At 52.8% G+C, this 23,494-nt stretch overlaps 1 protein-coding gene and 1 long non-coding RNA gene across 5 annotated transcripts in view; one reads left to right on the top strand and one right to left on the bottom strand.

Annotated features, from left to right (window-relative positions):
• Positions 1-17,238, top strand: part of Agpat4 (1-acylglycerol-3-phosphate O-acyltransferase 4) — a 104,447-nt gene extending 87,209 nt beyond the window's left edge. For all 3 annotated transcript variants that reach the window (XM_046449377.2, XM_058580954.1, XM_058580955.1), the window contains exons 4-9: positions 9,426-9,587; positions 9,847-10,000; positions 12,263-12,365; positions 14,992-15,067; positions 15,764-15,962; positions 17,102-17,238. In XM_046449377.2, the coding sequence (XP_046305333.1) occupies positions 9,426-9,587; positions 9,847-10,000; positions 12,263-12,365; positions 14,992-15,067; positions 15,764-15,962; positions 17,102-17,196 (789 nt within the window). In that variant the 3' untranslated portion in view covers positions 17,197-17,238. The remainder of the gene's footprint in view (positions 1-9,425; positions 9,588-9,846; positions 10,001-12,262; positions 12,366-14,991; positions 15,068-15,763; positions 15,963-17,101) is intronic.
• On the bottom strand, positions 12,347-16,019 carry LOC124095939 (uncharacterized). 2 transcript variants are annotated; one of them, XR_006852712.2, is made up of 3 exons: positions 15,881-16,019; positions 15,542-15,653; positions 12,347-14,896 (listed from the first exon to the last, which is right to left on the bottom strand). It is a non-coding gene; the product is annotated as an uncharacterized LOC124095939 (long non-coding RNA). The 2 variants fall into 2 exon arrangements; XR_009227233.1 differs by having other exon boundaries at positions 15,522-15,653.
• Positions 17,239-23,494: the final 6,256 nt, after the last annotated feature.

The raw sequence follows: 23,494 nt of genomic DNA on the forward strand, positions 1-23,494 counted from the left end.
TTGTGGGGCTGGGTTATCTGGGAAGGTGAGGGAGCCTCCTGCTGATAGCTTCTCTTTCATTTTCCTATTTACTCTCCAGTGCTTCTTTGGTGTGTGTGTGAGAGAGAGTGTGTGTGTGTTTTCAAAACAAAAGCAACAATTTTAGCACAGTTTCCCCCTTTATCTTTGGGGGATAAGTTCCAAGCCATTTTGAGGTTGCCCTACGTTGTTCAGATTCTTCTGAACACCAGTGTGTACTGTTTTTCTTATAAATACAAACCTAGGATAGATTTTAATTTATAAATTATTCACAGTAAGAAATTAACAACTGCTACTAATGAAACTGAATAATTATAGTAATATACTATAACAAAAGTTATTTGAAATTGCTGACTTGTTTATTTCTGGAATTTTCCACCGTTGACTCTGGGTAACTGAGACTGTAGAAAGCGGATCATGGCTAAGGGGAGCCACTGCCCCACCCTCTTCTGCCTCAGAGCTCCTGGCCTGGGGTCTTGGTTACCTTTCTGTGATTTGCATTCTCTCTGAGGCAAGAGCACCCTGAACATGTCATAGTCCCTGACCTGGTTTGTCGTGGAGACCTCTGGTTGGAGATGGGACCCTTCCTGTGTTTGGGAGGGGGCACATGGGGATGGCCGTCAGAACCTGCTTCCTGATGTGCCAACACCCCCTGGGACCAGTGCTCACAGGTCGTCTAGGCAGTGGTACCCCAGGTTTTCCAGTGGCTTTGGTGGCATTCCTGTTCAGAACCGTAAAGACGCCTGCAGTCTATGGCAGGAGTGCCTGGGCCAGTGTAGAAGGCCTCCTGGGCTCCTTCTGTGCTCCATGCCCTTCATCTGTGCCATGGCCAACCTTGTACATCATCAGTCCCACTCCATAAATGAACTCCCAGAGCCCCGACCTTGCCCAAGGGCAGCAGCTAGTGAGCCACGTCCAGAGTCCTGCTCCTCCCCGGGAGGTGTGGAGGGAAAGCCGGGCTCCAGGGCCTGAGACCTGCTTCAGAGATGTTAAACAACAGGCCAGCAGCCGGGGACCAGGCTCCTAGCACCACCCTAGCTTGGGGTGCACCAGGGCTCAGTCCGAGGGCTGGGAGTCATCAAGCCCTCACCAGGTGGGACATGGAGCCATGGGAGCTAAGAGCTCAGGAAACAGATGGCTTAGGGACCCCGGCCAGCACAGTGAGTACAAGCTGAACCCCACGGTGCACGTGGGGAGATGGCCCATGGAGAGGGACCCAGGCCAGGGAGGGATCCAGGGGAGGGGAGAGGACCCAGAGGTAGAGAGGGGCCCAGGAGAGGGGAAGGAGACCCGGGGCAGAGGAAGCCTGGGCTGGGAAGGGACGCTGGCCCAGAGAGGAAGGCAGACTCCCAGAGCAGACTCCCTCTCAACCCTTGTTAGTACTTTTCTAAGATCTGGAGGCTCTCCCTCCTCCGTGCAGGACCCGCCCACCCGCCTGTGCCCAGGGCGCTCCTCATCTTCACTCTCCATTCCTTAATCGAATACCAGATCTAGAGGATTTCCTCGAACACTATTAAACCACACAGCTAATGTGGGTAAAAGGGGTGGAGGGTCGCCAGATGTAGGTGACTGGTTTTAGGAGGTAGAGGGTTTTGGGAGACACACCTGGAGGTGACGGGGCGGGTCTCAAAGCCTGGCCCAGGCACCCTCTGACCTCACTGGATGCTCAATGGGGCCTCAGGTTTCATGGATTCTCACTAAAGAGCCCCTGAGTTTCTTTAGAATCGGGAGGAGAGCGAGAGGAAGTGAATCCCATTTTCTCTAAACACCAGAGAAACAGCATGTGCTGTAGCCCCAGTGGGGCCAAGTGTTGGTGGATTGTAGGCCCTGGGGAGGGAGGAGGCAGAGAGGATGCGGAGGCCGAGAGGATGGGGACCAGGGACCTTATGGGGAGCTGGTGGAAGGTGCCAGGAGCCCCCCTCCAAATGTAGTAAAAAGCAGCTTTGCCGCCTGGCAGAGGAGCTGTGGCCCAGTACAACCCACAGTGCTGGAGGAGAGGCCTGGCCTCTTCCCAGAATCCTACTACCTTGGACAGGACAGCACCTTGTATTGGTCTGCAGAATCTTTTGTCTTCAATGACCTTTAAGACGAACCCTGCATTCATCACTCTCTTGTTGATAACTTGAGCTGAGGAGACCCCTCTGGAGCTGAGCTGTGAAGATCGTTCTGGAGATGCCTCTGGAGTCTGAGCTGAGAGACCCCTCTGGACTCTGAGCTGAGGAGACCCCTCTGGACTCTGAGCTGAGGAGACCCCTCTGGAGCCTGAGCTGAGGAGACCCCTCTGGAGCCGAGCTATGGAGATCGTTCTGGAGATGCCTCTGGAATCTGAGCTGAGAAGAATTCTCCTGAGTAATGGAATTCTCTCTGGAGCCAAGCTGTAGAGATCATTCTGGAGATGGCTCTGGAGTCTGAGCTGAGAGACGCCTCTGGAGCGTGAGCTGTGGAGACCCCTCTGGACTCTGAGCTGAGGAGACCCCTCTGGAGTCTGAGCTGTGGAGATCCTTCTGGAGTCTGAGCTGAGGAGATCCTTCTGGACTCTGAGCTGAGGAGACCCCTCTGGAGTCTGAGCTGTGGAGATCCTTCTGGAGTCTGAGCTGAGGAGATCCTTCTGGACTCTGAGCTGAGGAGACCCCTCTGGAGTCTGAGCTGAGGAGAGCCCTCTGGAGTCTGAACTCTGGAGATCTCTCTGGAGCCTGAGCTATAGAGACCCCTCTGGAGCCGAGCTGTGGAGATTGTTCTGGAGATGCCTCTGGAGTCTGAGCTGAGGAGAGTCCTCTGGAGTCTGAGCTGTGGTGACCCCTCTGGAGTCTGAGCTGAGGAGACCCCTCTGGAGTCTGAGCTGTGGAGACCCCTCTGGAGTCTGAGCTGAGGAGACCCCTCTGGAGCGTGAGCTGAGGAGATCCCTCTGGAGTCTGAGCTGAGGAGACCCCTCTGGAGCGTGAGCAGGTTGCTTTTTAAGAAAGGAAGGAAGCATTTTCCTGAGCAGGCATTTTTCCTCCTCACCTGTGGAACGGTCCATGAGGAAACGAGTTTGAATCCAACTAAAATGAAATCTGCAGAACTCTTGAACAAGGGGTTATTAGGTCTGTTTTGAGGGGAGAGTCATGGAATTCTCCTGAACAGAAGCCTCCAACCTTTGAAAACATCCTAAGGCCCCACTGGTATGGCCAGGGGTGAGTCCACCAGCCTGACCCAGAGACTCGGCTCCTGTTCTGGCCAGGTCCCCAAAGCCTTGTCATGGGATCTCAGATGCCCACTGGCTCTCTCTTCCCTGGGAAGAGAATGACCTGGGGACAGCTGACGGTGCTTGCCACCACAGGCCGGAAAAACTGGCGTGTCAGGCACAGGCTTGAGGCTTCAGCCCCGTTAGCTTGTCTTTCCCTTTGGTAAAACATGCACACGTCATGGTCCAGACTGTCCGCCTCTGGGCAGTGCCAGCCCTGCACTCCACACATGTAGCTGTGCTGTCTTCAGTATTCACCTGCTGGGGACGTGTGGCTTGGAGGTTCACTCCAGGCCACCTGGGACATCTTTAAGGATAAAGAAGCCATATCCCTGAGTTATCCACGGCAGCAGGAGGAGCCTCAAACTGAGCAGCTTACGTCCCCAGGCACCGGGACAATGACCTTTGCTCATGTGATCAGGAGTCCAGGCACAGCTCAGCAAGGTCACTCAGAAGGCCACAGTCAAGCTGTGGCGGGGAGGTGGTCTCACCCAGGGCCTCCAGTGTCTGTGGCCCACCTCCAATCTCATTGCAGGTCACGCTGACCCTGCCACGTGGGCCTTGGCATGGACATGGCCACCAGTCCCCCCAGAGCGAGCACTCAGGACAGAAGCCAGGGCACTTTTGTAGCTGGAACTTAGAAGGGACACCCATCACTTCTATGTCTGCCGTTTGTTAGAAGAGGACGAGTGTACCCAGCCAGCACTCAGGGGCGTGAGGCCGGGAAGTCACCGGGGCCAGCCCAACATCTCAGACCTCCATTTTCTGCCTAGTAACTACGACCCAGGGTGAACGAGGCAGTTCAGTCCAAAAACAGATTGAAACTTTGTTGTATTTCTTTGTGTAAAAAAGATAGAGGAGTGCAGAATTACTATTCCTGAGTAGAAGGAACATCCAAGTCCCTCACAAAGCTGGGTCCTGCCTTTCAAATAGATTCTTTTTTTAAAAATTAATTTTCTTTTTTTTAAATTTATTTTTTAGTTTTAGGTGGACACAATATCTTTATTTTATTTTTTTATGTGGTGCTGAGGATCAAACCCAGTGCCCTTTGCATGCCAGGTGAGCACTCTACCACTGAGCCACTAATTTTCTTTTTTTTTTTAATTTATTTTTTAGTTTTAGGTGGACACAATACCTTTATTTTATTTTTTTATGTGGTGCTGAGGCTCGAACCCAGTGCCCTATGCATGCCAGGTGAGCACTCCACCCTGTCTGAGCCACAACCCTAGCCCCCTTAAATAAGATTCTTAATGATGGCAACAAGCCACATATTTTCACAGTATGTGTCCAAGGAGTTGTGTACTGTGGGTGTGAGCCCTTGAAGACACTGTGCTGGGTGCTGTGGGTTGAAAGATAAGGTGTCGCCAAGGACCCGTGCTGTATGAAGGGAGGTGAAGGGACAGTGTGCATGGCTTTCCTGTGAGGCCACGTGATCTGAGGGCAACAGGACATGCTCACCTGGGGCGGCAGGATGCAGGTGGCCAGGCTGGTACTCAACCTGTTCCCTACAGGGCAGTGCCCTGGAGCACCCCAGGAGTGCCCCGGGAGGTTGTGGGTGTTAACCTTGGTGCTGTCGGAGTCCGGGGGAGGAGCTGGGCCCACTGTGGCAAAGAGAGGACACAGGAGGGATGGAAGGGGAGGCTGGCGTGCGGGCAGTGCTATCTGGGACAGTGTGTAGGGAGGAATGTCACTATGTTAGCACTAGTCTAACGCCTAGTGTCTACCAGCTCATGGGAGACAGCAAAGGTGCCCAGGGAGGGACGCCACTGGTCCCTTTGTGGCCATTTCCCTATTTTTGAAAAGCCAGATAAAGTTGAGGACAGAGCTTTTTGCTACCTGGGATTTACCCAGATGTTCTGTGCGAGATCCCTGTGCGGATGAAACCCCGTTCTTATGGAACATCTGGGCTGGGATTCGTCCACCCTGTCTGCAGCACCAGGCAGGCCCCGTGGGGACCGAGGGAGTGGGCAGGCTGCTGCGTCTGCCCTCACGTTCACCTCCTGGGCCAGGTGTGGCACGGAGAAGGAACCTGAGAGGATAGTGACAATAAGGTGACCAGGTGAGTTACCAGCCAGGAGAGGAGTGGCAGCTCAGGAGAGCCCCCGCTCGTGAGCTGACGAGTGGTCCCGGGCACACCAGCCGACTCTGGCTGCCCTCGGTAGACGTGGCAAGGCCCCTCTTTCATTGACTGGAATTCTCTGGCAATGTCTTAACGAGCGTCCAGTTGTAAAGGAGGCTGGCGGCAGCGCTGGCCGGGTGGCCTGGTCCCCTGGGGCACAATGTACTGTGCCAGCCACATGGTCTGCTCTGGGATGCTGCTCACAGTTCTGTCTGCCCTGCCCCCCGTGCTGGCTCAGGGCCCTGTCGCCTGCCACCCACATGCCTGCGACTGTGGGGCAAATGCCTGCTGCTTAGATGGGACTGCACACAGGGCAAACTGCCCCCACGACCTGCCCCTGGGAGTCCTGTTGTGCCACCTGCCCTCTTATGCCTTCTTGTCTTCCCAGCTGCTCAGGCCTAGAGCCACCCCAGGAAGGCCCTGTGCCAGCTGTTTGGAATAGGAACTGAGAGGGGCATGAGGACCTGTATCCAGGAAGGACAGCCCAGAGCCGTGTGCAGGGACCTCCTCTCTCTTCCATTCTGTCCTGATCACCATGACCCCTTGGAGCAGGGTCAGTGGTGATAAATGTCCTGCTGGACTGCGCTCCCTGACTGGCCCCCAAAGGCTGCTCCTGTCCCCAGGCACACCTGCACACCTGCCCAGCTGTGAACATACCACCTGGGCTTGGCAAGGGGAGGGATGTCGACTGGGGGCTGCAGGTGAAGATGTTGTCCGAAGGCCGAGAGCTGCGGGCGGTGGGCTGGGCTTTGGGGACCACACGTACTTATTTCTAGTCTACGAGAAATGAATTCTTAGAGAGCGTTTTTTGCTTCAGGTGTGGTTTGCGCATTTCCCCCAGGGCTGTGACTAATTGTGAAACAGAGTTCATTTTGTTTAGCGACTCTCTGGAGAATTCTCTGGTAGAGTACAGTCCACGGCATTTTCCTCCAGGCATCAAGAATGTAGAAAGCAAAGAAAGGAATGAGCGTACGCAAGACTGGGCCCCATTTGTGGCACTCGAGTTTGTACAAATGGAGACTCTCACCTTTCGGTGTACACGCACTCACACCCACATTCTCACTCTCTCTCTCTCTCACACACACACACACTGTCTCTCTCTCTCTCTCTCTCTCCTGGTGCATCATCTTGAGCTCCGCTCTCTTTCCTGTGCATGACTCTGGTAGGGACTGAGAGTTCACGACTGGCCTGGCCACAGCCAGTCCTCTGCAGGCATGAGCCTTGCTGAAGAGAGGCTCCGCTCAACAACTTCCTTGCAGAGTCAGTGGCAGAGACAGAACAGAAACTGCCCGCTTTGCTCTTCCTTGCCCACTAGGCTCTCGCCTGGACTCCACCAGACTTCAGTTGGCTGCTTTCTCCAGTTCATGGTCAAGAAAAACATCAAAGTGTTGAAGTGTGAACATTCCAACTAGCTTTTTTTTTTCTTTTTACAAACGTCTCACTGGTTTTTGAATTTCTACTTACGAGGCCCCAGTTTATATATGTAGAAGAAATAAATGACCACGGGTTAAACAAATGACTGACTGGTAGCCAAACTGATAAACCTGTGGGAACGGTCCTGTGTTTGAAAGATTTATCTAACGATGCCTTCATCTCTCTGAGTGGTCTTCACCCCTGACCAGGCTCTCTGCAGGTCCCCACGGAGGGTCAGAGGTTGTGGGGCATCACAGGAATGTGGCTGGGCAAGGTGCTGACGGTTTTTCGAGAACCTTAAATCCAGCACAGGCACTGGGGGTTTTCAAGCTAGCCCGTGGCAGGCTGCCGTGCTGGGGGAGACCTTGACTAGCACTCACAGAGCAATGCTGAAGTAAGGGTAACGAGAAGGGACACAAGAGGATCATTCTTCACGGCACAAGTGAGGTGGCAGCCACCCAATCTCAGGCCTGGAAGGCACTGGATCCATGAGAGGCAGAGTGGATCTTTCTACTACCACGGGTCTCTGTACTGGTGGCCCCCTTGGCCAAGGTACTGCCTTCTGGGCTCATGGGATGGTTGTGTCCCTGGGTGGTAGTGGTCCTGACTTTGGCTGCCTCATGGGATGAGAAGGAGAGCTGCACCCCTCACCACCCCACATACCCTCTCATACACACACACGAGTTTTGTAGACTTTTAGCTGTAGAATGTATGATGACGAGGTGACCCTATACCAGTAGAAAATGGCAGGGCAGGACACTTCAGCCCCATAGGTTGTGGAGTACCCTGTACTACCTAAGAAATTCAGATTTTCAAGACATGCTGCATCTGGATGGGTCTGTACATAACTAACTCATCAGAAGAGCCTGTCAGGTCTACCTTCAAGCTCAATCTGGAGTCAGTGTATGTTTTCTTGGAAATTCCTTAAGGCTGTTGCCACCCACACACAGAAACCTTGATGGGCCTGAGAGCGTCCTGATGTTTATAATTTGTTTCTGGGGACCATAACTTCTAGTCTGTTAGTAATAAATTAGTTAGTCACATAAGTCTGTTAGCACAGAGCCCATTGGTTAATGCTGGGATAAATATGACTTATTTATCATTGTGATGCTAACATTGGGTTTAGAAAATGGGCTGAATGAAGAGACCCTGGCTCTGTGCTAGGCCTGGGACAATGATAAGGGCCACACCCTTCACTACTTGTGGAAATCCCAGACTCTGCTTCTCTGGGTTTCCATATGCTGTCCAGCCCTTTCCCCCACATTTTTATTGGTGCACTTATAAGTAACGGGCTACTCGACCTTTGTGGGAACCCTGTGAAATTGATTAGTATCCATTTCCTTATGGCAGAGCTGAGAAACCCGAAGCTCAGAAAAGTTGTTTCTTGACCAAAGCCACACAGATGGAGCGGGGCTCCTGTCACTCAGACCCTGTGCCAAGGGTCCTTAGAACAGAAGGGAGTCTGGGTGCAAAAGGAGGAGGGCACGGCTACTGGGAAGGTGGCCCACGTGTCTGCTCCTGTGCCCCACTGACTTCAGCCTCAGAAGGAGACTGGCCAACACACTCGGCCTCCCCAGCCATTCGCCACGTGATGTGTGGTGCTAAGCAAGTCACTTCATGTCTCTGAGCCTTGGTTTGTAAAGTGCGGGACATTCCCGTGGGTTTAGAATCACACAGAACTCATACAAAGTGTGTGGCCTTGGGTGGGCAAAGGGCAGCCATCGCTCCCGCTGGAGAGTGTCCACACTGCCAGCACTCACCTCCGAGTCGGCGGTGGCCAGCCAGCTTCAGGTTGCACGGCTAGGTTCTCTTTGAGGGAATTTCCATGTCCAAAACAAAAAGCACATCAAAATGTGTTCGTGCTCCCCTTCCCCACAGGGAGGGCCAAGTTTGCTTTTTAAACAAGGTAGAAAGTGGGAGTGGGGGAAGGAAGGACCGTGTGGGGGCGTCTTCGCGTTGGCCCTGGGTGGCTCAGGTTTAGGGCTCAACCAGGCAGCCGTCAGGAGCAGCTCAGCCTGACTCCCCTGGGACCTGAGACCGCCCCAGCTTGAGGGAGGAGCATCCTGGCCAGTTGTTCTGTGTCCCCTCCCTGGTACCCTTGGAAACCCTGGTGCTCCCCAGCCTGGAGAGGGCCTGTGGGTTCTGGGCACAGCTGGTTGGGGCCAGCCCCGGCAGCCCTTGGGGCTCGGTGGCTGGGATGCCAACCTATTGGTGGGCCAGGCTGCCGCACCCTGCACCGCCTCAGGAAGGTCTGTGCGGGCACTCAGGCACTGCCCCAGAGATGACAGCAAGCAGCTGGCAGAGAGCCCGCGCACCTGCTGGTCTGATGGACTTAGCTCCACCAAGGGCCTGTGCCCGAGAACCCCTCTGGGCTCCACTTCCTCATCTGTAACGACTCTGGCTTGCCTTGCCTGCAGCACGCACCCAGCCCCCCTCCCTGTCCCCCCAACAGTGAGTGGCCTCGACCTCCCGTTGACACAGTGGGAAGGGCTCCAGGGCCACCAGCTTTGGCCACAGGGTGTTCTGGAACGCAGTGCGGCTTCCCGTGTGAACACTTCTCCTTTCCCACTAACACCTCCAAGAGCCATAAGGGGTGATCCCCGCCCCCCCGTCTTCTCCTTTATGGACACCCTGTGCTGCTTCCTGTTTCAGAACTCCAAGGTCCTGGCCAAGAAGGAGCTGTCTTACGTCCCAATCATTGGCTGGATGTGGTACTTCACGGAAATGATCTTCTGCACACGCAAGTGGGAGCAAGATCGTGAGACAGTCGCCAGGAGCCTGCTGCACCTCCGGGATTACCCCGAGAAGTATCTTGTACGTGGGAGCAGCACGTCTTGCCAATCCCTGCAGGTCCTTTTGTGGCCACAACTCTGTGTCACTTCGGATCCATGGGTGAACACAGAATTGCATGCGACCTGGGGTGGTGTGTGACCACAAGGCGGTGTGACTGCAGGGTTGTGTATGATCTCAGGACGTGTGACTTGACAACCTCGTGTGATCTAGGATTGTGTGTGACCATGGAACACTGTGGACCCGTAGGGTCCTGTGTGACAGTCCCTCCTCTACCTTCCAGTTCCTGATCCACTGCGAGGGCACACGGTTCACAGAGAAGAAACACCAGATCAGCATGCAGGTGGCCCAAGCCAAGGGGTTGCCCAGCCTCAAACACCACCTGCTGCCACGCACCAAGGGCTTCGCCATCACCGTGAGGTGCTTGAGGGATGTAGGTAAGGAGGCGGCCTCTGCAGCACCGCCACTCCTGCCAGCACAGGGCGTCCACAGCCTGTGATCTGCAGTGCCGTTCCCTGGTGATGCCTTGGAGCTGGCATGTGGCTGGCAGCAGGAGTGACGGCTAAATTAGGGTCTCTGAGGGATTCAGAACCTGCTGGGCACCTCTCCTTAGTGCATCCCCGCAAACACTGCCCTCTGCTGCTCAGCAGTGGCACTACCGTGTGACTGTGTGGAATGTGCTGGATCCTGCAGGGGCCCCTGGCTACAGACCCAAGTGAGCCCTGTTGGTCTGGGGTATTTCCTGCCGATCTGTTGGCACTGCAGATGATGAACCACCTGTGTCTGGCAGCTGACCTGTGAGTTCCAAGCCTTGAATTATTGTTAGGTAGAAGAAACAAGGAAACCAACAACAGGTTTCTGACCTCTAGTCTTCTTTGCAGTTTAAAACACTCTTCCCTGATAACTCATGTGGCTTCCCGGCTCCCGAATCCCTGGTCCCTGGGCTCTGAAGGAGGCCTCACTGCCTTCTGGTTGGATGGGCCACGACACAGCTTTGGGTCTCGGGGGCAGCTCCGTTGGCTGGGCAGACCTTCCTTGGGTGTCACATGCCAGGTACACCCAGGAAAGGCTGGGGTCCATCCTGTGGAGAGAGGAGGGCAAGGCTGGGCCCTTTGTCACCAGAGCCACTTCATGGCTTCGGGCCTCATGTTGCTGGTTTCCTGTGGCCTTGTCCTCATCTCTCCTCTCCTCCTCATGAGACAAAGAGCAAGAGACCCCGAACTGTTGCCCAGGCCAGCCTCAGGATTTAGCTGGATGCTGAGGATATGGAGGACAAGCTGTTTTCTTTTTTGGTGGCAAGGATTGAACCCAGGGGCGCTTAACCACGGAGCCACATCTCCAGCCCTTTTTTATATTTTATTTAGAATCAGGGTCCCGCTAAGTTGCTTAGAGACTTGCTAAGTTGCTGAAGCTGGCTTTGAACTCACGATCCTCTTGCCTCACCCTCATGAGATGTTGGGATTGCAGGTGATTCAGTGCCTGGCTGGACCAGCTGTTTTCTGTGGTGCAGTTCACTTTGGGGGCCCTGCTCCCAGGCACTCTTGCAGGCCAGCAGGAGGGACCCTCTCCCCCTGCCAAAGATGGTGGGCCTGCAGCACCTGCAGGGGGGGTCAGGCAACAGGTAGAGAAAACATGATAGTGATTTTATCATTTTCAAATCTGGGTTCCCCACTTTCCCAACTAGATGAAGAACTTTTGAAGCTTCCTAGTATTTTCTATTCCTTTTCTTGATAGCAATGGTACATGTAGAGTTCTCAATGAAGGGCCAGGCTCATAATGTGGTGAGTACAAGGTGCTGGACCTGCAGCCAGTACCTGATTGTCATTTCAGCCACAGTGACAAAGGCATCAGAAGGACTACATCCTCCAGAACTAGGCTTGGAGGGCTGAGACACCTGTCCAAGCAAACACCACCCCACTGAGAAAGGTGGCCCTGGGATTCATGTCCAGTCTGACACAAATCCCTGTTCCTTCCACTGTCCATGCCTGTCCCACACACCACAAGAGTCCACGTTTCCACCAGGCATTTCCATCACTTACTGGTTCATTCTCGCCATCTTCCATCCTGAGAACCAGAGCTTTCTGAGCAGGGGCAGTCTGGGGACTACAACCACAACTTTTCACATTAAGTCCAATGTGCTGACAGGGTCCCTCACCACGGAGTGGACCATTAACATCATGCATAATTTCTTGGCCATGTTGTAACTGACTCTGATTCAATTCCTGAAGGACTTCCAGTCAGTATCTTATGGTAGGTTTGTAGCTGTCTCATTGTTGTTCTAGGGGAAAAAATGCTCCCAGGAAACAGACATGCTTAGGTGTTTAATATGCTTCCCATTAACTTGTCTTCTGCCCCTATTTGTGTAAATATGGGCATTTGTGAGCACAACAGGTCATGCATATTAGAAAGATGCCAATCATTGTTATCACACATCTAGATCTAATATTGTAGCATTGCTACGATTTTAAAATTGATCTGACCTCAGCAATTACTCTGTTTTCTATTACTATACTATAATGGGGTTTCCTGATTACATATTTGGTGTAGAACATTTGAACAACATAGAAAAAGCACAAGGAAATCTGATTGTGCCATTCGTAGACAACCAGTTAGCGATGTTATGTCTTCGAATGTGTGTCTGCAAAACAGAAACGGGTCCACCCGCTATATACTGCTCTGTGTTTGTCTTATTTTTATAGTCCCAGCTGTATATGACTGTACACTCAATTTCAGAAATAATGAAAACCCAACACTGCTGGGAGTCCTAAATGGAAAGAAATATCATGCCGATTGCTATGTCAGGTAAGCTGCCTCTTTCCTTTTCAGAAAAGAGAAAGCTCGTTGCTAAGTAAATAAGTCACAAATGACCGAGAGACCTTCTTCTAGGGACATCTGGTTAACATCTTGCATTCAGTCTGTTTTACCCTGAACTCATTTATAGTCTATATTTATGTTATGAACTCGAGTCACTTTCTACTATTTGGAACAATCTAACCTGGGGAAGCCTCTTTCCCTCCCAGCTACTTCTTGATCCTCTTATACCAACTCATTTTCATGCCAGAGCCATGGCTGGTGAAAGGGCAGACCATATTTCATAATCAATCATTTAGATATTGAGTGTAAAGCAATTGTTTTATTGACCCTTTTCTTGGAAGATGGATCTGCCCTGTGCAAATACACACGAGTAACAGCACCCAGGAGATGTAGAGGTGCAGAACACTCCTGCAAGACCTCACATGAGTTACTCTCCAGTTAGTCATGACTAGGGAAAACCCTCCCTAGGCCAATTCTCTTCACCTGTCCATTGACTAATACAATGGGCTTACTGTCTAATCTCCAGAATGTCACCAAGGTGAGCAGGAAGAATTTAGAGAAGCTGCAGATGGTAAAACGCAAGGGTGATTTGCCTTAGGTCAGTGACTTACTCATTAACTCCAATCTGACTCTGGTGGGGTTGGCCTGGTCTCCTGTGCTGTGGGTCATCTCCTCCAAAGTCTGACCAGTAGCCCCTGAAATGCCCACCAGCAGAGACACAGGCAAGTGGTACGTATTTTCCCATTCAAGACTCTACTGATGCCAAGCTACAGCACGGCTCAACAAAACGCCAGTGGCTGACCATACTCACTAGGCTCAACATGATGTTTGAACATTCCTGAGGAGATGTGCTGGTGGGCTGACCGCTGAAGTCCAAAGCCACTCCCTGCCTGGAATCGAGCCCAGATCCTTAGAGGCAGTAGAGAGCAGCATTCTGAGATATTCCAAATGGTGGGGTGGCCACTGTCTTTCACTCAGCTGCTGCCAGAGAAGGCTGGGAATCCCCACCCTCCCTAAGGGGGTCTTCTTCAGGGACAAAATGCGCTTTTCTCTCCCAAGTTCCTTCAACACTTGGCAGGAGCTCCACGTAGTAGCCAGCCGGACCACTGGGAATGCAGGCCCATGAGGCTGTTTTCCTAGGTCACTGCAACTCTCCAGAGCATGTGGCAATCAGAGCACACACCCCAAAACTGGCTCCCGTCTCGTTGTCAAGTTCACTCATGGCCTCCCAAGAGATTTTATAATGTACTGGAGACTCGAACCCAGAGCCCCATGCATACAAGGCAGGCACTCTACCACTGAGTTATCTCCCCAGCCCCCAGGAAGGTTCCTTTGGCTACTCAATGCACCTCTCTCCTTGTAGTGACCCAGTTGGGATGGCTGAGGCCTTGCTCTGAGGTACACCGCACCTCAGTGTGAAGCATGAAAACAGTGCCAAGGACATTACTGAAAAGAGCAGAACCATCCGAGCTCCTTGGTGCAAGTAAAGAAATAGTTTGCAGGCAGCATCTCTAACCTCCTCATGAACCACACTGAAAGATCTGATCTGCAAACGAGGGCAGATCAGAAGAGCAAAGAAAGAAATGGTGTATCCATGGAAAGAGATGTAGGGACAGGAAAGGGGAAAGAATATTTCCAGAGAAACTTGCAGGGTAAGTCTTAATTATGTTAAAAGCTTACCTCTGTAGAATTCTGCCTGAGAAGGAAGCCCTTACTCTAACAGCGGTGGCTCCCGTCATCTCTTATGAGGTGAAATCCCAGCCTCCATTCTCTGAACAGCTACACCTTGGCAAAGAAGTTCTGAAGTGTCTCTTCTTCCTAAGATATTCCTGAGCAGTGAGAAGTGAAACGAGCCTTTTGTCCTTTCTCAAGGACAAAAGCAAGTGTAAATTCAGTCCTTGAAGTCACCAGAGCCAGCAGCCTCAGAAGAGAAAGCGAGCAAGCAAGAGACAGAAAGGGACAGACAGACATGGAACAGGAGTCAGAGCAAAGTGGCATCTCCCCTTGTTCTTGATGGGCTGTCTGCAGAATGATCCTCATGCCCCTACTAGCAATGGCTCCAGGGCCACCCTTGAACCTGTGAGTAAACACTGGGGTGCAAAGTGACACAGGGATCCCTGAGTCCAGAGGGGCAGATGCCCTGGTTTCTCCCATCCAGGTCCTTTCATGTAGTGACACTCTGGCAGGGGCCTGCCTTGGTGCTACCAGGTCAGATCACTTGATGGGAGGTATCTGGCCGTTGCCGTGAAGTCGTTACTTGGCTGAAAAAATGACTGGCGTATTATCTCCTACATGTAGATTCTGTATGTGTTGGATCATCTTTCATGGAGACTAAGGCAAGTGTCAGATTCGGGGAGCCTTCCTGTTAGGCAGGAGGGAAAAGAGAAAAGGGCAGGTGTCCCCGCGTCTCACCATCTTTGTGTCATCAAATCAGGTCCTTGCTCCATCCTGCTTGGGCCACGACGACACTTTGGCTTCCATGGAAGTACTCCTTTTTGCTTCCACACTGTGTAGGCCACCTGAATGAAAGCCCCGAGAGCAGGCACTGTTATGCTGAAAGTGCTGCTGGCACCGGGTGTGGCCTCCCACCACTGGCTGCTCTCTGCCCTTGCAGGCGGATTCCAATGGAAGACATCCCCGAAGACGAGGACAAGTGCTCGGCCTGGCTCCACAAGCTCTACCAGGAGAAGGTGAGGGGAAAACAAGTGAAATGTCTTTAAGGGGCTTCACAGAGAGAATGAAGCCGTCTATGGGTGTAGTGGCCAGGACGAGGTAGGCCCCACAGCCCTTGCTGGTTCCTGGCTGTGGCCCTGGGGCAGAATATTCCTGTAAGATGCTGCAGTTATCTTTGGCAATGGATGCAGTCTAAAGTGCTTCTGGGTCAACAATCTGGTTGCCTGCCTAATCCAGAACATCACCAGCATAAGCAGGATATAGTCCCTGAGGGTGGCTTTGCCATGGCTGTTCAGACCTGCAGGAGCCCCTCCTCCTTGCCATCTGTGGTCAGCTGCTGGGCTCCTGACTTGTCCTTCCTTCCTCTGAGCAGGACCTTAGCTTCCACTATCTTTTTCTTCCCAAGACATAACTGAGAAGGGGCAATCCCTAATTTGCTCTCACGGAAGAAGTACACCTGTGTTCCATCACCTCCTGTGAGTGGCACCTACAGGCTTCAAGGCCCTCTGTCATCTGTGTGGTCTTCAAGTCCCAGCCCCTGGGAAGCTGCAGGGCACAGACAGGGTGTTGGTGCTGGTGGACTGCATGTGGAGTCTGCAGGTCCTGTGTGGAGAGGCCAGAATGTCAGTGTGGTGTGCGTCCTGGGTGGGTCTGGGCAGGCCAGCTCAGCCGAGTCCAGTGCTGTATCAGAGGGTCCCTTCCTCTATCCCCAGGATGCTTTTCAGGAGGAGTACTACAGGACAGGTGTCTTCCCAGAGACCCCCCGGGTCCCCCCGCGGCGGCCCTGGGCCCTGCTCAACTGGCTGTTCTGGGCCTCGCTGTTGCTTTACCCTTTCTTCCAGTTCCTGGTCAGCATGGTCAGCAGTGGCTCTTCTGTGACGCTGGCCACCTTCATCCTCGTCTTCTGCATGGGTAAGTGGAGAGCAAGAGGCTTCCAAGTGGAGGCAGTGGTGCTGCTCTGCTGGGGCGACAGCACCTGGCAGTGGGAGGGTGGAGCCAGGCTGAGGGGCCTGTGAGGCTGCACACTGCCCTCGAGGCACTGCGGCTGCCAATCCACAGGCCACGCCCTGGGGGGCACTGTGTTGCTCCTCTCCTCCTCACAGGCCTCTGAGCAGAGACCGTGTTGTGCTCCCCCTTTCTACTTTACAGTAGCATTGAGTAATTCTATGTGAGTTCTAGGACCAGGCCAGGGTTCGAGTCTCAGCTTCTCGAGAGGTGGCCTCAAGCAGAAGTCTCCTCACTTCTAAATGACCTATGGGATACGTGTCCCACCCCAAGAGGGCTGTGGCCTCTGCCCCATCCATGGCTGAGGAAGTCTACAGAGCTTGGTGCCACTGCTCTGGGAGACTCTGTTCACTCCCCTGTTGGTTCATGAATGATGATCACACACAGTGTTTGCCTGGCCCTGTGATGGGGGGCACATCAAGGTGACCGAGGTGTGGTCCTTGTACCAAGGACCTCTGGAAGTCTGCCCTCTCCAGAGGGAACAACTTAACGGCCACTTCTGAGCAGCAGCCCTGTTTGCCAGCCTCCTGGTGGCTAACTGGGCTCGGGCCTGGGTCCTGCAGAGGTCGTTACAGTTCCCACCCACAGGTGTGAAGGCTCTCAGCCAGGGCAGGGGCGTCACTCACCGCTCCAATACTCGCCCAGGCATGCTGCACTTGGGTGCTTCAGATGTTGGAGCCCTGCATTTTCCAGGCTCCTTTGCTGAGGTCCCGTGAGCTCCTACCCTGCCTTGGCAAAAGAACCCTCTCTGCCATGGGGATCAGCATGGAAAGCTGAGAATTCTGTGGGCCCCACAAACAGCTGTTCACTTCCAGTACACAAGAATGAAAACCCAACCGAGCAGCCCTACTCGGTTCCCTTCAGTGTCACGTAGACTGACATCTTAGATTGACTCTAAAGCTGGGGTCATGAAAAGGCACCTTAAATCTGCCAGCTCTCACTGATGCTTGGGATTTGCACCCACCTGCCTTCCGCAGGTTCTCGCGAGGCAAACTTCCCTGCAGTCTGTCCTCCTGCTAATCTCTGCTCCTGCCCTGTCTCTGCAGCTTCCATGGGAGTTCGATGGATGATTGGTGTGACAGAAATCGACAAGGGCTCTGCCTATGGCAACATCGACAACAAACAGAAGCAGAGTGACTAACTCAGGGATGTGTCACCTCCAAAGGGAACCTTGGGGAACTGGTGGCCTCTGCACAGCCTTCTTAGTGGGACATGATGATGGAGGCTGGGTGAGCCCCTGCCGGCACGAGCACACATCAAGGCCTCCCCAGACACGGAGCTCGGTCTCGGAGGCAGAGGGGGAAGATGATGCTCTTAAATCCTTTTTTCCCCGTGTGATTTAGTGGGTTTGGTTTTCTTTTCACTCTCTAGCGCGCGCGCGTGCGCGCGTGTGTGTGTGTGTGTGTGTGTGTGTGTGTGTGTGGTTTTGAGAGACAGGGAGGGAGAGAGTGGCTGTGCAGTTGCGTGTGGGCCTGCCTCTGTGACAATGCAAAGGGTCTTGGAGGCTGCAGGGGGGAGCAGGGCTGGGGACAGAGGGGTGAGTCCCCCTGTCATCCTCTGGTGCTGAGCTGAGTCTTTTGTAACCTTTGATTGCCAGAGACAGTGAAAAGTGCTTTAGGTAAGATGACTAAATTATGCCTCCAAAAAAAAAAAAAAAATTAAAGTGTTTGTCTGGGTCACCTGTGGTGTGTGTTTACACTGACTGCTCTGCCTCCCATTCTGCCTCTGCCCTGGCAGGGGTCATGCTCACAGCAGAGGGTTGCCAGGAAGCTTGGGGTGAGGCGGCACCTGCAGGCACACAGATCACTTAGGTGGCTATGCCAACAGTGACAGAGAGCCTCTCTGAGGACAGAGATGGCAGGATGTGGGGACTAGCAGACACATCCCTAAACAGCAAAGGTCTTCCAGAAGGCAGCTCTGGTTTTCTGTCTTGCTGAAATGGAGTCCACTGTGTGAATCTTAAGGAGCTGCCCAACTCCTAGAAAAAGCTGATCTTGAAACTGAACATGCGCTGGGCACGCCTATAATCCCAGTGGTTCCAGAGGGAGAATCATGAGTTCAAACCCAGCCTCAGCAACAGGGAGGTGCTAAGCAACTCAGTGAGACCCTGTCTTTAAATAAAATACAAAATAGGGCTGGGGATGTGGCTTAGTGGCAGAGTGCCCCCGAGTTCAATCCCCAGTCCCCAGTCCCCCCTGGCTCCCCACAAAAAAGAAATCGAACATGAAAAAAACAACAAAAGCCTGGGCATTCTTTAGTGATCTGGGAAATGGCCTCACTGTTAGCAAGAAAGAGCAGGGTCATTATGAAGATATACCTTACCCCTTCCTAGCAGCCAAGGAGCCTGGTGCTCCATAGAGCAGCTCCCATGGACCAGAACATTCTGGGCTTCTGTCTTCCATCTTGGCTCCCAACTGGATACCAATTTACACCACTAAAAGGTTCTGCTCTTCAGCAAACTGAGTGGTCTGGGAGTGCTGGCCAATGGGGAGGACTTCTGCAGACCAATCAGCCAACAGAGGACAGACACGCCAGGGGAACATGAAGCAGTGACATTTCAGAAGGGGAACAACTGAAACATGTACGTCCTTCTACGCTGAGATGCCAATGGCGATTGAATTGACAGGCACTTAGGAGCATGAATGAAACAGACGTCTTTCCCATGTAAAGGACCTACTGTTTTGCTGTGGTTGCAGAAGAGATGAACTGGTCCACACCAGAGCTGGCCAAACATCCCACCAAAGGCTCAGCCTATTCAGAGTCACACTTCAGATATTTGCTCATCGAGTCACTAAGCACTTTCCAAGCACCACTGACCTAGAGGAACCGAGTTACAAGCGAGGTCTAGAGCGCTTTCTGCCTACAAGACAATATGGGCGGAGCCTGGTGATTATTCACACAAGTGACTTCACAGATGAAGAAAGGAGCTCATCCCGACCTACTTGGGGGAGACCCACGCTTGCTGACTCCCTGTGTGCGCCCAGCACAGTAGCTCCCCTGCACAAGGACCCGCAGGTGAGCCCCCAGGGATGCTTCCCCTAGGTGGGTGAGACCTGTGAGGCGCTCAGGTGTGTGCACTCCTGTCTGAGTGCCGTGGCAGGCCTGCCCCTGGATTTTAGGGCCATCCTCCACTGAGGACCAGAGTGAGGCAGTCAGAGGGACCCTTTGCAGTGCCCATGATATTCCAGTTACATCTCCCAGTGATTTGCCTTGCTGGGGTCACTGCAAGCCTCCAGCAAGCCTCCCTGCCTCTCACAGCCCACCTACCATTCGTACAGTGGGAGTGGCGCCTACTTCCTGGGTCACTGCCGGGGCACAGAGAGGCACGTGAAGAGTCCTGCTGCATCAAGGCAGCCGTGAAGGGCGGGGAGGCTGCGTCCACATCACCACTGCTCAAAAACCTGCAGGACTTACCAGGGGATGCTGAAAATGTGCCATCCTCCCATTCATTAAGTTGGTGACCTATGTCCCCCAAACACACCCCCGCCCTACCCCAACACCCACAGGTGCCCCATCACAAGCAAAAGCAGCGACCAGTGAGACCTCTGCAGCCTGAGGCCCCTGGCTCCTGCTCAAGGCTGGAGGGAGTCCAGCGCGCTCCTGCTGTGTAAACCTCCCACGTGCGCTGAGATGAATGGAGGGAGCAATGTGCTGGTCAGCTGGTTGGTCAGCAGGTGTCCCAAGGGACTGCGGACTGGCTGGAGGAGTGCTTGGTGCCACCACAGCCTGCCTGTGTCTGATGGCTTCTGCCTGCCTGGGTCTGCAGTAAGCCGTGAGGCTGCTGCATCCTCCCCAGTGCTCCCCGGGAGGCCCTGGCCAAAGGGACTCTGCACAGTAAGTGAGAGGCCACTCGTGGTGTCCCATTAGGAATGTGTTCAGCCTCCACCAGCAACACTGTCTTCAAGGCCTCAGTTGAAGCAGTCCTGAAGTGCGGCTCACAGAGGACAGTGTGAAGCTGGCATGAATGCAACATGCTTTGCGACGGGCTGACATCGCCTCCCTTTCCAACAACTCAGGCCCCAGTCATAGCTCAGCGCAGTGAGGGACCAGCTGACGACGGACGCTGCAAATCAGGACCATGGAGCCTGGTGATGCTCCTGGTGGGGAAACACAGGACCGCCCAGAAGGTGCGGCTTAGGGTAGGGTGAGCTGGCTCTTCAAGTGGGCAGTGTGACCCCGCTTTGTTTCACAGGTGCATTCACCAGAGATCAGCGTCTGACGTTTCAGACTCTGGATCCTGCTTTGCCTCTGCCAGTCAGTCACCAAAGTGGATTCAGACCAGCTGCCTATACTCCCTCTTTCTGGATCCTTCCACATCTATACAAAGATATGGTGTCTGTAAGGATGAGTCAGAAGTCTATTGCCACTCAGGAGGGTCACTTCCTAAAAATACCTTCAGAGATTTAATTGAAAACATCCTTTTTCCTTCTTTGGTCAGGATGAATGAATCCCACCCTTACTGTCCATGTCTGACAGGAGGGTCAGGCCATAGTGCCTCTTACCCCAGAACCAAACCTGTGAGGAAGGTGAGGGGCGCCAACACCTCATGTCACAGTGTGGCCACGCTGGCCCTAATTCACACCCTTACCACCTCAAGCCCCTGCATTTCAGGTGTGACCTTGGGTGTTTCCAGATTTCAAGCAAATTTCCAAGCGTTTGGGGGTTTCAAGGTCTTGACCTGTCACAATGGCATCAAAGCACTCAACATACCACCAAAGAGGAGAGTAAAGGTGTCACTATCTCACTGAATCCAGGAAATTCATAGCATTTGTCACCACAGTATATATTCATGATAGTCAACTACTATTTGAAACTGTCCTATAGCCAAAAGCTGTAGGATTTCACCTCTTTAGGGTATCACCTCTCTGGGGGCAGGGATGGGCCCTACCCCTCCATCAGAGCCTCACAAAGGCCTGAACAACTGAATTTCAATTGTCTTTGGACTCCCTTTCCTAAAGCCAGGAAAAAGCCTCCCATAAGTAGGACTATATTAAGTCAACACTTGGTAGGTGCAGTTGCCAGTGAAAAGCCCAGCCACTCTCCAGTAAAGGTGAACAGGGACAGACCAGGTACTCCTCACCCTACAGCCTTGTCTCAGTTTAATATCAAGGCTGCGGATTTATTAAAAGGCACTTATTAAGCACCTACTTGGATCTTTTCGGTATCTAGAAATGTCTCTCTGACTGTGTTAGCAAAGTTTTTCACTGGGTAAGACTCATGTGATTGTTATCCTCATGTTTTTCATGCAAAGGTACAGTCTTGTTTTATGTGTCCCAGGAGTTAGGAGTTTTCAAAGTTTCTGGCATCTATGTTCTTGTCTGTAAGGAGGTGAGTGGTATGAGCGTAGAGGGAGAGCGCTGTGTGATCGCTCCTTTAGCTTTCTAAAATGAATTAAACTATACAAATGATACTTTCCCTTCTTTCTACAGTGCTGGTTTTAGCCAGATCCCTGCCAAACACCCTAGAAATTCAGAAAAGACATCAGAGGCATCTCAGACAGAGGGAAAGTGGATGAAATAGTCCAGGGTATCTCAGGCTTTTAAAGTGCATACAAAATAAGGCCATAACACTGTGCAGTGCTCAGCCTGGTGAGAACAGGGCAGCGGAGACTGGGCTCCTGCTCTACTCCTGAAACCAAAACACCCTGGCTGGGCACCTCCCACCACAGCTGGGTGTCACGGGGTGAAGTGGCTCCTATTCTGTTTGCTTTGCCTATTAGGAGGAAACTAGAAACTGGGAGATACGGATACACCCAGTTCAGGTTCAAATGACTGCTCTGTTGAATAGTGAATTCTCATGTCTTTGTACCAACAGTACCCAGATTTCATGTGATTGCCATGAACCACCACAGGGATGATTTTTGAGGCAATCTGACTCTTGAGGGAGACAATTTAAAGAAGGAAGATGAAAGAATTTAAAGACTGTTTTGCAGTTTGGTGCAAAACAAGCTGCATGCCTGTAATCCCAGTGGTTCCGGAGGCTGAGGCAGGAGGATCCTGAGTTCAAATCCACCATCAGCAACTTGGCAAGGCCCTGGGCAATGTAGCAAGCAAGACCCTATCTCTAAATAATTTTAAAAGGGCTGGGGACATGGCTCGGTAGTTGAATACCACAGGGTTCAATCCCTGGTCCCTGGCCCCAGAAAGAGACTGTTTTGCAGCAGCATTCTGGAATAAAATTCTGAAATGGAGGACTTTTCAGTACATGAAGGAAAGCAGTGATGCTAGGAGATGGCAAAGATGCCCTAAGAGCGAGTAACACTGTCGGAACTCTCAAATGTTATCCGACTAGTGAATAGTCCTCGGGGGGGGGGGGGGGGGCTGTGTGGACCCAGTGGGTGGCGGCTTTTTAATGTAAGGCTGAGAGCTGATAAATGGGTGGTAATATCAACCTGGTCGCCTACAATCTCTCTACCATCATTTCACATTTTTTACTAATGGGCTAAACAAAGATAAAGGTGATGAAGTATGTGGTGTACACCGCTAGAAGGCTCAGGGACTAAATAAAATAAACATACGAGTCCATTTGGAATGAGGCAGACCTTTCCGGCCTGGTGGTATTCAGGGAGAGTGGGGAGGCCCGCAGCCCCTGCCCCGCCCTTGTCTCCCACGCCATGCTGCGCCTGCTGCGGGTTCCCCACTCCCTCAGCCCCGCTGCTCTTTCCTGCTGGTCCTGGCTAAGTACACGTGCAGTCACTCTCTCCATCACGTCCCCAACGCAGTACTTCCTCTCTCCCCAACTTCCTTCACTTCTCCCCCCACAAACCACGAGGCTGAGAGGGGCAGAGGTGGGGCGTTCAGGGTCTGCCTGGCCGCCTCAGCACTGGTGTCTCCCACCAGCCAGGGGCACAAGGCCGCCTGCTCCCAAGGCCCACACAGCAGCCAGCTCTGACTCTGAAAGGAGAATGACAAACCACAGGGAGCCTGGGAATTGGGAACTGAGGAGGCAGAGAAGGAGGACCTGGAGCGAAGGGAACCGTGTAGCAGCAGCTGGGCACACAGACTGCGTCAGCAATGCCAGGAGGTTGATTTCAGCTCAAAATAAAAACATTTCTCAACAATTCTAAAATGCAAACAATTCTAAAATCTCAACGATTCTAAAATGCAAAAGGGCTACGGAGGAAGACGATGACTAAAGAACAAAGAGAGTGTGTCAACAGTGCCTCCTGGCGTTGTGTGACACAGCTCCCTGTAGGGACGGGGTGAAAATGGGAGGTGGCATTAGGCCACTGAGTTGCACACGTGTTGCAGTAAGTCCCTCAGAAACAGCAGTGGTTCTGATGGGCTGAGAACAAATCGCCTAGTGACACATGAAAAGTACTGCGCCCTGAGCATGGACAGTGCTGGCCCGGAGGTGACTCACGGCTTGGCAAAGTGACAGACTACACGCGCACGGACAGAGGACTTCTTCAGGGCAAGGCTAGGAGGCTCCATGGAGGG

This window comes from Marmota monax, unplaced genomic scaffold, assembly GCF_021218885.2.
Source record: "Marmota monax isolate L192 unplaced genomic scaffold, Marmota_monax_Labrador192_F-V1.1 WCK01_AAM20220418_F8-fsc00083, whole genome shotgun sequence".
Lineage (NCBI taxonomy): Eukaryota > Metazoa > Chordata > Mammalia > Rodentia > Sciuridae > Marmota > Marmota monax.